This window comes from Cherax quadricarinatus, chromosome 15 (assembly GCF_038502225.1).
Source record: "Cherax quadricarinatus isolate ZL_2023a chromosome 15, ASM3850222v1, whole genome shotgun sequence".
NCBI classification, from domain to species: domain Eukaryota; kingdom Metazoa; phylum Arthropoda; class Malacostraca; order Decapoda; family Parastacidae; genus Cherax; species Cherax quadricarinatus.
In genome coordinates this window covers 4,557,770-4,572,134 of record NC_091306.1, presented here as the reverse complement: position 1 = coordinate 4,572,134, position 14,365 = coordinate 4,557,770, and the positions used below count along the sequence as shown (strand labels likewise).

The 14,365-nt window shown below is 43.6% G+C and overlaps 1 protein-coding gene across 1 annotated transcript in view; it reads right to left on the bottom strand.

Moving 5' to 3' along the window:
• The window catches only part of LOC128692023 (uncharacterized), a 160,461-nt gene that overhangs the window by 134,686 nt on the left and 11,410 nt on the right, over positions 1–14,365 (bottom strand). The window contains exon 3 of the mRNA XM_070085369.1: positions 2,170–2,227. Coding sequence (XP_069941470.1) covers positions 2,170–2,227 — 58 coding nt within the window. The remainder of the gene's footprint in view (positions 1–2,169; positions 2,228–14,365) is intronic.

The window sequence follows — 14,365 nt, the reverse complement described above, 5'->3', positions numbered from 1 at the left end:
TTCATGTTCAGTTCACTGAACTTGAGCACAGATCCAGTTCCCTAGATGAAGAGCCCCTCACCAGCGTCATAATACTCTTACATTCATAAGAGTATTGTGTCATAGAGGAAGCGCTAAACCTGTTGGGGAATGGCAGACAGATTCAATCCAGGAGGGAAGGGTGGCTCCGATTCCTTGGATCAAGAGCCCTTCACCTAATTAAAGCGTGTCGACTTACCGAGGAACAGTAGGGGCTGCATGTCCCCCTGATGAAAATTAGGGGGTTACAGCAAGGGTGGGGCGAGTGGATCATATCCGGCCCAATTTGGAAAAAAAAATAATATTAATTTTCATTTGGTTATTTCGTGATCAGAGGCTGAGGTTGGTCAGTTAGAGTAGCAGAACTCGGCTTGACGTGGGTGTTAGTCAGTGTAGCAAGACCCGGCTTGACGTGGGTGTTGGTCAGTGTAGCAAGGCCCGGCTTGACGTGGGTGTTGGTCAGTGTAGCACGACCTGGCTTGACGTGGGTGTTGGTCAGTGTAGCAAGACCTGGCTTGACGTGGGTGTTGGTCAGTGTAGCAAGACCTGGCTTGACGTGGGTGTTGGTCAGTGTAGCAAGACCCGGCTTGACGTGGGTGTTGGTCAGTGTAGCAAGGCCCGGCTTGACGTGGGTGTTGGTCAGTCAGTGTAGCAAGACCCAGCTTGACGTGGGTATTGGTCAGTGTAGCAAGACCTGGCTTGACGTGGGTGTTGGTCAGTGTAGCAAGACCTGGCTTGACGTGGGTGTTGGTCAGTGTAGCAAGACCCGGCTTGACGTGGGTGCTGGTCAGTCAGTGTAGCAAGACCCGGCTTGACGTGGGTGTTGGTCAGTGTAGCAAGACCCGGCCTGACGTGGGTATTGGTCAGTCAGTGTAGCAAGACCTGGCTTGATGTGGGTGTTGGTCAGTCAGTGTAGCAAGACCCGGCTTGACGTGGGTGTTGGTCAGTATAGCAAGACCCGGCTTGACGTGGGTGTTGGTCAGTCAGGGTAGCAAGATCTGGCTTGAGTTGGGTGTTGGTCAGTGTAGCAAGACCTGGCTTGACGTGGGTGTTGGTCAGTTAGTGTAGCAAGACCCGGCTTGACGTGGGTATTGGTCAGTGTAGCAAGACCTGGCTTGACGTGGGTGTTGGTCAGTGTAGCAAGACCTGGCTTGACGTGGGTGTTGGTCAGTGCAGCAAGACCCGGCTTGACGTGGGTGTTGGTCAGTGTAGCAAGACCTGGTTTGACGTGGGTGTTGGTCAGTGTAGCAAGACCCGGCCTGACGTGGGTATTGGTCAGTCAGTGTAGCAAGACCTGGCTTGATGTGGGTGTTGGTCAGTCAGTGTAGCAAGACCCGGCTTGACGTGAGTGTTGGTCAGTATAGCAAGACCCGGCTTGACGTGGGTGTTGGTCAGTCAGGGTAGCAAGATCTGGCTTGAGGTGGGTGTTGGTCAGTGTAGCAAGACCTGGCTTGACGTGGGTGTTGGTCAGTCAGTGTAGCAAGACCCGGCTAGATGTAGGTGTTGGTCAATGTAGCAAAACCCGGCTTGACGTGGGTGTTGGTCAGTCAGGGTAGCAAGACCCAGCCATGACGTGGGTGTAGGTCAGTCATAGCATCAAGTCTTAACAACATTGGACGCACACAACATAACCGTTAAGATCAGGTAAACAAAACCAGATACCAGAACAGATGCGTTTCTTAGGTTATCTCTGTTAACCCGGAGTAAGTGCACGTCAGCGCCATCTCTACTTCAGCGTGCGTACCTCGTAGACTAGGACTTCTGAATTATCTTCTTTCTCCATTTGTCTTGTTTATTTCTGACCCAGGAGGGCATAGGGCACCTCTCTGGCCTTCTCCCTGTCTCCCACCTCGCTACTGTAAGTACCTTGTGTGATTCACTCGCGTTACCATTATGGTAATCCATTTATCGAACTACGTCATGACTTTTCTACTGTTAACAAGAGAGTCGTCAAAACAAAAAGGTGAGAAATGTGTATGGGTTGCGACCATTTTTTTTTTTTTAAACTCGTTTGCTGCGTCGGAAAATTCATTACTCTCTACTATTCATATTGCTAGTAAGATGATAATCGTGATTTGTATTGACAACGATACCTGTAGATGAAGATGTTGTACCTGATAGTGTAGCTATGTATATAACAATGAAGCTTACCTGGTGCCTGTAGCCGGGCGGTGGCGGTGTGAACCCCAGACATCTGTAATGGCAACGGCTGTCAAGGAGAGAACGTAGAACACACTGCTTAGTACGGTAGACAAAACATAGAATACAGTGTTTAGTATGGTGGACAGAAGAGTACAGAATCTAATATAGTGGCCTGGTGGCTAAAGCTCTCGCTTCACACACGGAGGACCCGGGTTCGATTCCCGGCGGGTGGAAACATTTCGACACGTTTCCTTACACCTGTTCTGTTCACCTAGCAGCAAAATAGGTACCTGGGTGTTAGTCGACTGGTGTGGGTCGCATCCTGGAGGACAAGATTGAGGACCACAATGGAAATAAGTTAGTCCTCGATGACGCACTGACTTTCTTGGGTTAGCCTGGGTGGCTAACCCTCCGGGGTTAAAAATCCGAACGAAATCTTATCTTAGAGATAGACAGTTCTTAGCTTGTAAATAGTTAGGAACCCTAAACCTAACAGAGCAAAGCCCTGTGTATATTATTATTATTATTATTATTATTATTATTATTATTATTATTATTATTATTATTATTATTATTATTATTATTATTATTATTATTATTATTATTATTATTATTATTATTATTATTATTATTATTATTATTATTATTATTATTATTATTATTATTATTATTATTATTATTATTATTATTATTATTATTATTATTATTATTATTATTATTATAATAATAAAAAAGAAGCGCTAAACCACAAGGGCTATAAGCCCTGTGTATAGAGCGAGAGAGAACGCGAGCGCTATTAAGTGTTCACGAGATCATTTTTCCCCGGCCTTCATGACTAATTAACAATCTCAAAAAAGTTCTTGGTCGTAAAGTAATTTCTCCAGAAACTCATTGACGCCAGAGGAATTAATAGAAAAGAAAAAACAAGAATCCGTGTAGATAACCTACCAAGAAAAAAAACGACCTCATGAAAATTACCTCGAACAATTCCAGTGATTGTTAGTGGAACCCTGATATAACATACATAATTCATTAACTGACCATTTATCATTCTGTAAAAGAGAACCCTAACTAGATAAATGACCCGGAAATAAATATCAAATAGTAGAACTAATTAGGCAATTTTAGAAACACTAGCGCAAAGAAATTAGAAATCGTTTTAACGGGATTATAACCGTAAGACCCATGGGTAACCTAGACACTGCAGAGAGGATGATTACAGGTTTAGCGCTTCTCCAAGCATATAATAATAATGATGGTGAGAGGGTAATGATACCCTTTTAACAAGCATTTAACTGGCGCTCCACTCCACATGGGCCAGTGAAGACTCACTCGAGTCGTGTCCTTCACCTTGAAAGGATGTGTGTACTTGTACTCGCCTATATGGGACTGCAGAGGTCGAGTCTCTTGGCCTCGCCTCTCAGCTTTCCGCTTGACAGATTCACTCCCAGCCTGGTGAGCCTCCTCGTACCTGCTCTTAAAGCTGTGCTTAGTCTGTCGCCGAGATCATTCCACCTTCCAACTACTTTGAGACTGAAATACTTCCTGACATCCCTGTGGTTCAGTTGTCTTTAATTTCTAGCTGTGTCCCTGAGTTCCTGTTTCTCGCCTCAAACAGCCTGCTCCTGGCTACCATCTTAATTCCCCTTAGTATTTTGTATGTTACTAAGAGAAAACACCATAAGTGTCCGGGGCCCAAAACTGTTCAACAGCCTCCCATCAAGCATTAGGGGAATTGCCAATAAACCCCTGGCTGCCTTCAAGAGAGAGCTGGACAGATACCTAAAGTCAGTGCCGGATCAGCCGGGCTGTGGCTCGTACGTTGGACTGCGTGCGGCCAGCAGTAACAGCCTAGTTGATCAAGCCCTGATCCATCGGGAGGCCTGGTCATGGACCGGGCCGCGGGGGCGTTGATCCCCGGAATAACCTCCAGGTAACCAGTCTTGAAATTTATCCAGATTCATTTGCAGCCTTTTGTTGTCCTCGTCTTTATTTTTTTCTCTTCTTGTCAGTTTTACATCAGCAACAGCGAACAGGAATACATTAGACTCAATCCCATCTAAAATATCAGTCACATCAACCAGAAACAGTACTGGCCCTAATACTAATCCTTGCAGCACCCCGCCTGTTACTTTTCCATTCCGACGTCTCATTACGGACAATCTCTCTGCTTCCTTTCTTTGAGGTCCTCTTTGATCCATTGGAATATGTTTCCTGTTATACTTACCTACACCTCAAATCTTTGCCCCCAGACTCGTGCATGGTACTGTATCAAATGCCTCCTTGCAGTCCAAGAAAATGCAATCCACCCACTCATCTCTCCTGTCTCACTACCGTTACTTTATCATAGAATTCCAACAGGTTGGCGAAACGAGATTTACCATCTCTGAACCCATGCTGGTTATTGTTTATAAAACCTCTTCTCTCCAAGTGCTCTACTATCCTCCATTACCTTGAGTTATGTGTCACAGAAACTAGCCTGTAGTTTAGAATTTTCTGCTTGTCTCTTTTTCTGAATATAAGCGCTGTATTCGCTCTCTTCCAGATCTATGGCAAGTGTTCCATGTTCGTTGATTTGTTGTTGCTCTTAGCTAGTGGTTCAGATAATGCTTTTGCTTCCTCTCGCAGAATTCATGGTAACACCTTGTCATGTCCCACTGCTTTTGATGTATCCAGCTTCATCAAACGTTTTTTTTTTTCCCCAGTTCCCGTGTGGTGTGTACTGTGTCCAGCACCTGTTAATGTACCCTTTCTTTTAGACTTTCTGGCGTTGCCCCAACTTCCACTGAGAAGAATTCATTGAATCATTTGTTCAGCTTTACAGACTTCCTTGTCAGTTTCCAAAAGCTCTCCCCCTTCCTCAGAACACCTTCCAGGTATACTCCTCCTTGAGTCGAATTACCTGGTCTTTTACTATTGTCTGTCTTCATATGGCTGAAGAAGTTTTGGTTCAGCCTTCGCCTTAGCTATGCTGTTCTCAAATTATTTCTCCGCATTTCTCCTCGCCCTTGCGGGTTCGTTTCTACTATGTTTTCATCTGTCCTTCGCTTTATATAATTTTTCCAAGCTCTTATACTTCTCTCGTTTCTTTACCATTCTGTATCTCTGGTTAACCCCAGTTCTTTGTCTTTGCTATTCCCCATTTGCCTTATGGGTACGAAGTTCTCTGCCTTCTGGTATTTTCCAGCACCGTACTCTATCTCATCCACTGACTTTCCTTCCATTTGTCTTCTTCACTGCGCTATATTCAGGAATTCCTTCATTCTTGCAAAGTTCCCCCTTCTAAAGACTAACTTCTCACTCCCTCCGCTTGCCATTCTTCCCTTTACATATAGTTCCACAAGATAGTTGAAGTTCAGCACTGCATGGTCGCTAGCGCCCAGGAGGCTCTCCTACTTTATTTCTCCCATGCCTGATATACATGTGGTAAATACTAAGTCCAGTCTTGCTGACTTATCTCCTCTTATCGTATTCTTAACATGCTTACACATAATTTCAGCTGACCGCTTCCATCAGCCTATCCCTCTCTTTCTGGTCCCCCGTGCAAGCCCCAGTTTTGCCAGTTTCTCTCTCTGTGGGCACTCATAGCTGCTTCAGTTATTATTTCAACCATTTCTTTGTTAATCCTACCTCGATCTCCTGTTAGGTGGCAGGTTGTATATCACTTCAACTTCTACTTTAGGCTTCCCAGTCTTGACCAAGCCCTCTCTGTAGTTATGTATCTCTTGTCTGTTTATCCCTCTCAACTCTTCAAAATCCCACTGATTCTGATAATCAGTGCCACTCCACCTCCCCTGTTTCCTGTCTCTCTTTATCACTTGATATCCAATTGGAAATGGGTCATCTGATATTACGTAGCTCAGCGTTGTCTGATAGCTATTCATTCCTTCAGTTCGTCAATCTTGTTGGATAGTCTACCTGTGCTTGTGTACCACACTCTTAGCTTACATTCCCATTTCATACACTGGGTTTTTGCTTTCTACTCTCTTCGCATGATGCTCATCTGACAGGTGTGAGGGGAGGTAGGGGCTGGGTTGCTGTATATCCCTCATCAAGGATGTGGTCAGGGAAGGAGTGGGGATAATGCCAAGAAGTGAGGGGTTGGTATTAGTGTTGGTACTGGTATGGTTGGGATGGCCCAGAGTTGAACTATGCCACTCTCCATACGTGTAGTGACTGTTTCTCTGTATACACCTTTCCTTGTTTCCATGTGGTTCATTGATATAAATTCACTCATGTGGGCAGTACATACAGAAGGAAAATGAAGCTCATTGATGAACCTGGGGCTAGGAAGAAACATGGCTTGTAAACCGGCTACCTAGCTTTTTGAGGCATCTGTAGCCGAATGGTCTAAGATGTTACTTGGGGGAAACTATGCCACTCTCAACACGTGGGCTCAAATTCTGCTGACTGCATTCTTTTTCTTTATATATTATATATATATATATATATATATATATATATATATATATATATATATATATATATATATATATATATATATATATATATATATATATATATATATATATATATATATATATTTATATTTGAAAATTGTCAACGAATTGATATTTATTTTTTTTTATATTTTTATTTAAAACAACACAATACATTAAATAGATAAAAGAACACATTATCAGTTCTTACTCAAAATTATAAATCCCATTGTCATATACATTACATCCAATGTAACTATGTTAAGTAAGATTACACAAGATAACATAACAATATTCATCATTATTATTATAACCAAGGAAAACCCAAACCTACAATCTGCATTATTTTTTCCACTTTGTTATTTATATATTATTAATCCACATAACCTTCAAACCCTCCTTTACAATACTCATCATTGCCAGTGCCGACACAGCTGACACTTCTACCCCCCCCCCCCCGTATGTACAGTCCCCATTCTAAATAACATACATTAATTTCCCTAATGAATGGCCATTGAAAACAATTTCTACTAAAATAACCCAACCCAGCAGACTTCCAAACAAAAACAGTCAGGGTCATTATAAGACATGTAGGAACGAGTCCTGCAGTCATATATGTATACATATACGCATTAATATACACATACGTGTATGTGCACTTATTCATAAGAACCAACTAAATCATACATAGAAAATAAATCGCTAAATGACTTGTCTGCAAATAAACTAAATATTACAATTTATGATAGAACTATACCAAAGACATTGGTTCCCCCAAACACCCTACACATACACAAAGTTAATGTTACTGATTAACACTCTATATATAATAGGACCTTCCATACAAAATAAGGGGATATATAAACCCCATCAAATACTTATATATTTTCGTACATAGTGCATAATGTACATATTCAATACAATAATAAAAAAGAGGTGTATGACAAGGCTAAATCTATCTTCAGATTAAAAATATATAAGACATAACCTCACATTTTACATATAAATATAAACCTCCTATATAAAATGATTCTTATAACAATAAGGGAAAAAACCGAAAATCACATAACTTTTGACTCTGTGATTTTACAAAAATTCATAAGGTCTACATACTCCTACAATAAACTTTACCCACATCAACCACCGTGCAAACCAATCAACCATACCTCACCAGGCTTCCAATCACACCAAGAGGGCGCACCACTGAAGAGACCAACCCCTTGCCTCTCACCCCATACTCAAACGGAGTAAACGTTCAACAGTAAGTCCACGATATCCCTCCGGAAAACTAATTACCCACCTTCCCCCATATAATTGTTTGTTCCTACATGCTGTCCTATAAAAACTCGCCGCCAGCGCTTTTATCCTAATGTTCCCCTCCACCTCCCTCATCCCCCAAGAAACATACAAGTAATCAACTATTACATATCTGATAGCCCTTCCCACCTCTTTGGGTACCCCTTCCATATCTAACATTAAAGCCCTAAGGGGTGATATCTTTCCCCCCCCCAATAAAAAGAAAACCCTCTTCAACCACAATCTTACCACCTCCAATGCAGAACAGAAATATACTACATGAAAAGCCGTTTCAACTTCCCCACAAAAAGCGCATGACGCCTCTTTCACAAAACCCATTCGTCTTAGCACCTCTTTCGATGCTAACGTCCCCATAAGAAATCTATATACTAATTCCCTCGCTCTTGCCGGTATTCTTAATTTACTAAATTCCACCCATATCACTCTCCAATCATATGTGGGATACACTGCCATCCCTTGCATTAATTCCTGACGACGGCCCACACCCACTAACCGTTTTACCTTGAGTTTTTTAACATTGCATACCTTTAACATAAACCGCAACATGTCTTCACACTCCACTAAGTCCCTGCCACCCCACCATTTGCGGATATCCCCCATCACCTCCCCCACCCGAAGACCCCTTTCCCCCGCTGCCCGAATATACCTCTGCTTCACATATAGCGCCTTCACCCTAGACCCTAATGCAATCAATCCCAGTCCTCCCTGCCTTACCGCAGTCATTACTACATCTTTGCCCAACCACGCCCTCCCATAGCCCCACACATACCTTAAGACCCTTCTTTGCATTTCCATAATATCCTGACTTCTTAATGGGTAAATTTCCGCCACTCCCCACACCTTACTATAAATCAGCGTATTTACCACCACAACCCTTTGATGCAAGGTTACATCCCCGGCCCTTAGACCCCTCAGCCTACTCAAAGCTCTGTCCATTACCATTTCTGAATTAACCCTCCTGCTCTCCTGTGCATCTGCCAAAAACAAAATCCCACAAATCTTTAGCCTATCTACAGTTATCCAACCAAACTCCTCCCCCAAGGTCCCTCCTACCCAAGCGCCTACCTCCAACAACCGTGATTTCTGCTTATTAACTCTCATCCCAGTAGCATTCCCAAAAATCTCAATTACCCTTCCCACTTTTCTTAAATCTTCAATCTCATTAAGTAAAACAGTTGTATCATCTACATAACCAACAATATTCCCACAATATCCTCCACTCTCCCCCAACCTTCCCATCCCACCATCAACCAGAACATAGAAAGGGTTCTGCATACATGCAAAGAGTATTTGGGAGAGTGGACACCCCTGCCTTAAACCCCTTCCCATGCTTACTGAACTACCCAACCTCCCATTTACCTGTACTCTCATTGATGCATTCTCATACAAAGTCCTCACCCATCCAACCACCCTCCCTCCAAAACCCATTCTCACCATACTCTCAATCAAAAATTCCCTATCCACATAATCATAAGCTTTCTCCCAATCCAGACCTAGAATACCTCCCTTATTACTACCCTCAAGGAAATCCCGAATACGACCATGACCTACCCGCATACTCCTCCCCGGGATACCAAACTGTCCCCCATGTATCACCGACCCCATGACCTTCTTCAGTCTATTACCCAAAATTTTCGCAAAAACCTTGTAATCAGCGCACATCAAAGATATTGCACGGTAAGCACTCAACTCTCTACCCCCCCCTTCTTTGGCACCAAAACTATGACACCCGTACTTTGCGATATGCCCAACTTCCCACTAGTTAACATATGGTCCAATAGCCTAACAAAACACTGCCTAATACACCCCCAATGTGCTCTATAAAAATCATTTGGTATACCGTCTATCCCTGGTGTTTTCCCGGTACTCATCCCGAAAACTGCCTCTTCCACCTCAACCTCACTTATACCAACCTCCAACCCCACTCTATCCTGCTCACTTAAACGCTATGGAACCCCCCTTCAAAAAAACCCTCCCAGGAACCCCCCTCCCTCCAACTCCATTTCTCTCTAAACCAACTATCAGCATAGAGACTCATACTTTCCGTATTGGATAGGACTCGACCCACTGGATACCCTCCCATCCCAGGGCTTGTCTCCAATTGTAGAATGGTGGTTACACTCTGTCGGTCCCGAAATTTACGTAAAACATACCCAGACGGTTTATCACCCCACAAAACATCCTCTAACCCCCGCCCTAACCCTAATTGCATCAAACCTATCATTGTGTAATTCAGCTATTCTACTCCGCAGTCTGTCCATATCATCCCTCCTACCACCTCCCCCAACATAACAATCTTGCAACTGTCCCTCCAGATAATTTTGCAATCCAAAACGCCACCTCGCCTCCTCTCGTCCCCTAGCCTTAAAAAAATTCGCTATTCCAGGTTTTGCCTGCATTTCCCACCAATCTAACAGATCTATCTCCCTGTTCCTAGCCTCCCAAAAAGGCAACCACCAATCACTGAAAAAAGGCCCCTCCCCCTCCTCCTCAAGAAGCCTTACATTTAATTTCCAGTACCCAGAATAAATACGCACCACTCCATCCCACATCAAATCTGCTATTACCGCTCTGTGATCAGAAAACCCCACATCGAAGGTTTGCACCCTCACAACATCTATACCCTGCTTAATATAAATTCTGTCTAATTGCGCTTCATATCCCCTACGGACGAACGTATGCTCCACTAGGTAACCCCCCCTCCCCACCACATCAACAACCCCAATATCTCGCAATACATCCCTCAGCACACTCAGCACACAACCCGCCCCTCTCGGTTCGACATCACCACTCCTAATCACACAATTCCAATCACCTCCTATTACTGTTATAGCAGGCAAACCTCTCAAGTGATACAGCAATACTTCTCTGACAAAATCTACTTTTACCCTGATATTACTAGTTGCTGGCATGTAAACTCCCACGAAACTAACTCGACTCTCACCCCAGACGCCATCCACCCTCACGATCCTCCCACCCCCCCCCCTCTTCCCAACCGATGACACGCAAGGGGCTGGTCTCCTTTACCGCAACTGCTACCCCACCTTTCAATTGCAAACCACTGGTTACATACATCCGATATCCTTTCACCCTCAACACACTACCAGCCCTGTGATTATGCTCTTGCAAAAAGCATATGTCAACATCAAACCGCCTTAAAAACCACTCCAACCAAACTTTCTTGACCTCAGTCTTAAGTCCATTAACATTAAGCGTGACACATCTGAAAATTACAGAAGGGGCGGCTTTCCCCTATGCCTCTGGGATTTACCCACTGCACTTTTCATATTACGTGTTCCTTTGCCACTCGAGTTTTCCTGTGCAATCACTTCCCCCCTCCCTTTCCCAATTTGCAACTCAGGCACACCTCTACCACTATGTGTCCTCGGCTCCACAACCGCTGCCCATGACTTCTTCCCCGGCCTCTGCCCTGGGGTAATGACCTCATCTATCTCTGATGCCGCAGTTCGTTTCCTAGAACTCACACTTACACACATATCACCCTCAGACAATTCCTCCTGGTGTACATCCACGGCCACCACATGCTCCCGCCCAATCTTACTCAAGTCTTCCTCAACAATTTGTTGTCCCTCCAAAGTTCCAGCTTCACATGAACTGAGGACACCTTTTGCACAGGGTTCCTCCTCATCCAAAAAATCCTTGATCACATCTGCCAATAACCCATCCTGGGTTGAAGCTTCCTGGACGAAAGTCTCCTCAGATGTCACCTTCAACTCCCCCGACGCCCCTGGGAGAGTGACACATGTCTCCGCCGCCGCCACCTCCCGGTCGACCTCTTCGCTCCAGAGGTCATTCCTCCGGCCTCCCGAGGCATCAGAGCCAGGCACCAAATTACACGACTGTTGAATCACAATTGGAGTGTCGAGAATTCGAGAAGCCCGCCTCCTAGGACACTGGGCTGCCATGTGCTCATAAGAGCTACATAGACGACATGTTTTCCTTTGCCCAGCATAGTACACATAAACCTGTGTTCTACAACCGATCATCGTAACATAGGATGGTATAGGCCTTGTTAAGGTCATTTTAAGGGTGTAAGAACCTTCCGGCATTCCTTCATATGGACCATCCCTCCACACCCCCATTGTTGCAGAATGCACTGTCCCATAACTTCGAAAAAACTCCTGCAGGCCATAAGCCGTAGCCTCGAAGGGTACATTCCGTACCTTCACCCATGTGAAGTACTTAGAGACGTCATGTAACACAACATCCATCGTTGAATTCACACTCATGCGTTGTTCCTGGTAATGCTCGACAATTCTTGTGTAGTAATCGACTCGTAGAAATTTCACAAAGATTCTTGTTAAACCATTAAGGGCGACGCCATACAATTCCTCGTTGGGAATACCATATGTATCCCTGATGATGTTAGGGAGAAGGACGTTCATCGTATCTCCACTTAACGTACCACGAACCAGCTCTATGCAGATAGTATTCACTCTCCGTACTGTATGTTCCGCCATGTTGATATCCCAATGAGCAGCGCACGTCCTCACTACTCAATGGTTGTTGCTGAACTAAGGTAGCTCGCCTGAAGACAGCAGAGGGGTGCCGAGACAACCTCACTCCACCGTGGTCAGGCAGCGAATGACTTTGATATAAATTCACTCATGTGGGCAGTACATACAGAAGGAAAATGAAGCTCATTGATGAACCTGGGGCTAGGAAGAAACATGGCTTGTAAACCGGCTACCTAGCTTTTTGAGGCATCTGTAGCCGAATGGTCTAAGATGTTACTTGGGGGAAACTATGCCACTCTCAACACGTGGGCTCAAATTCTGCTGACTGCATTCTTTTTCTTTATATATATTATATATATATATATATATATATATATATATATATATATATATATATATATATATATATATATATATATATATATATTTATATTTATATTTGAAAATTGTCAACGAATTGATATTTATGAGGTAATATTGAGGTGGTGGCAGCAACCCCAAGATGAAGTGACTCACTTGACCAGGTGATGTACAGTATCAGTGCTCGGGGACTAGACTTGAAGGTGATAGACTCGCAAGTGTAGCTAGAAATGAATACAGTACGTCAATACTGAGTTGCAATGCACCTGCCACCTTGGACAGTAACTGTACAAGCGGTGATTCTTAATGGCTAGATGTTTCTTTTGTGTGTAACACATATGTCCTTGACATATAGGAGCACCATAGTCTTGAAGACTATGGTGCCCTTCACCTCCAAGGTTGAGGGACTGATTACCTCATCTTTTGTATATACGTAATTCTACATTCTTCACATGATGGCGAAACTTCTACAAATAAAAATACCCAGATGTTCCACATGTGGCTAATTCTTCATCAGTAATATGTCGAATCTTGTGTCCAAAGATTCTCCTGTAAGATCTGCCTTGGGTGGAAGTTTCTGAAGTTATGAGGTGCGAGGGAAGGTTGCGTAAAAAATGAAGTTAAGAAATGTGAAGGAATGATGAGTGTTAATGAGGGACTCACGAATTGACAGGAAATGATGAGTAATAATGAAGTTAAGATGAGTGAGGGAATGATGACAACGATGACGTCTGCGACGTCATCGTTGTCATCATTCCCTCACTCATCTTAACTTCATTATTACTCATCATTTCCTGTCAGTTCGTGAGTCCCTCATTAACACTCATCATTGTCATCGTTGTCATCATCGTTGTCATCATCACAGCACTCTAAACTCGTTTCTTACTTGTCTCTGTACTAGGACTGAAGAATCCAACTTGTGGCTAAACGTTTCCTCAATAAATATATTGAACTGTGCATATATGCCTTTATCTACATGCATAGTCAATAAGGGTTAGCGGAGGGGTTGTCACCCAGGCGGGTAGAGCAGAATGATCGATCACCCTCATTCATTGCTCACCTCAGGAATGTTCTAACAAGTTAATATTTTTGTTTGTTGTGTCTAGCCACGAGAATGAATGGAGAGGGGGCGGTGACGAGGAGGTACGTGGGTGTAAAACATTATAATGTAAGCTATTAGGCTATTCTGGCGAGGAATGTCTGGGAGCTCCTCGCCAGAATGACAGATATGTTGGGGTATGACTTTGTGGGGGAAAGGATACTGCACACGCCCTCGTGCACTGTACAGATACCTCTTCATGCTTGAAGGAGTCATTATGCATATGAATGTTTGACAGACCTGTACATCACTACATTAGAGAGACTTTGGGTGAGTACTCTACCCTGATGTGTTCCCAGCTCATGTGATGAATTGGTGGTACTCTTGGGATCTTTATATATGACCAAGACTCTGATATCCTTGGATCTAGGTTAGTCTTCCTAAAGATGGCCAAATGTTCCAAGACAAGTTTTCTGTTGCTTGTGTTAAAGACAACTCTGAAGTCATTGATGGCTGCCTTTGTGCCAAGGTCCTGCCAGGTGACGTACTTAGCAAAGCAGGTTTGGGTGATT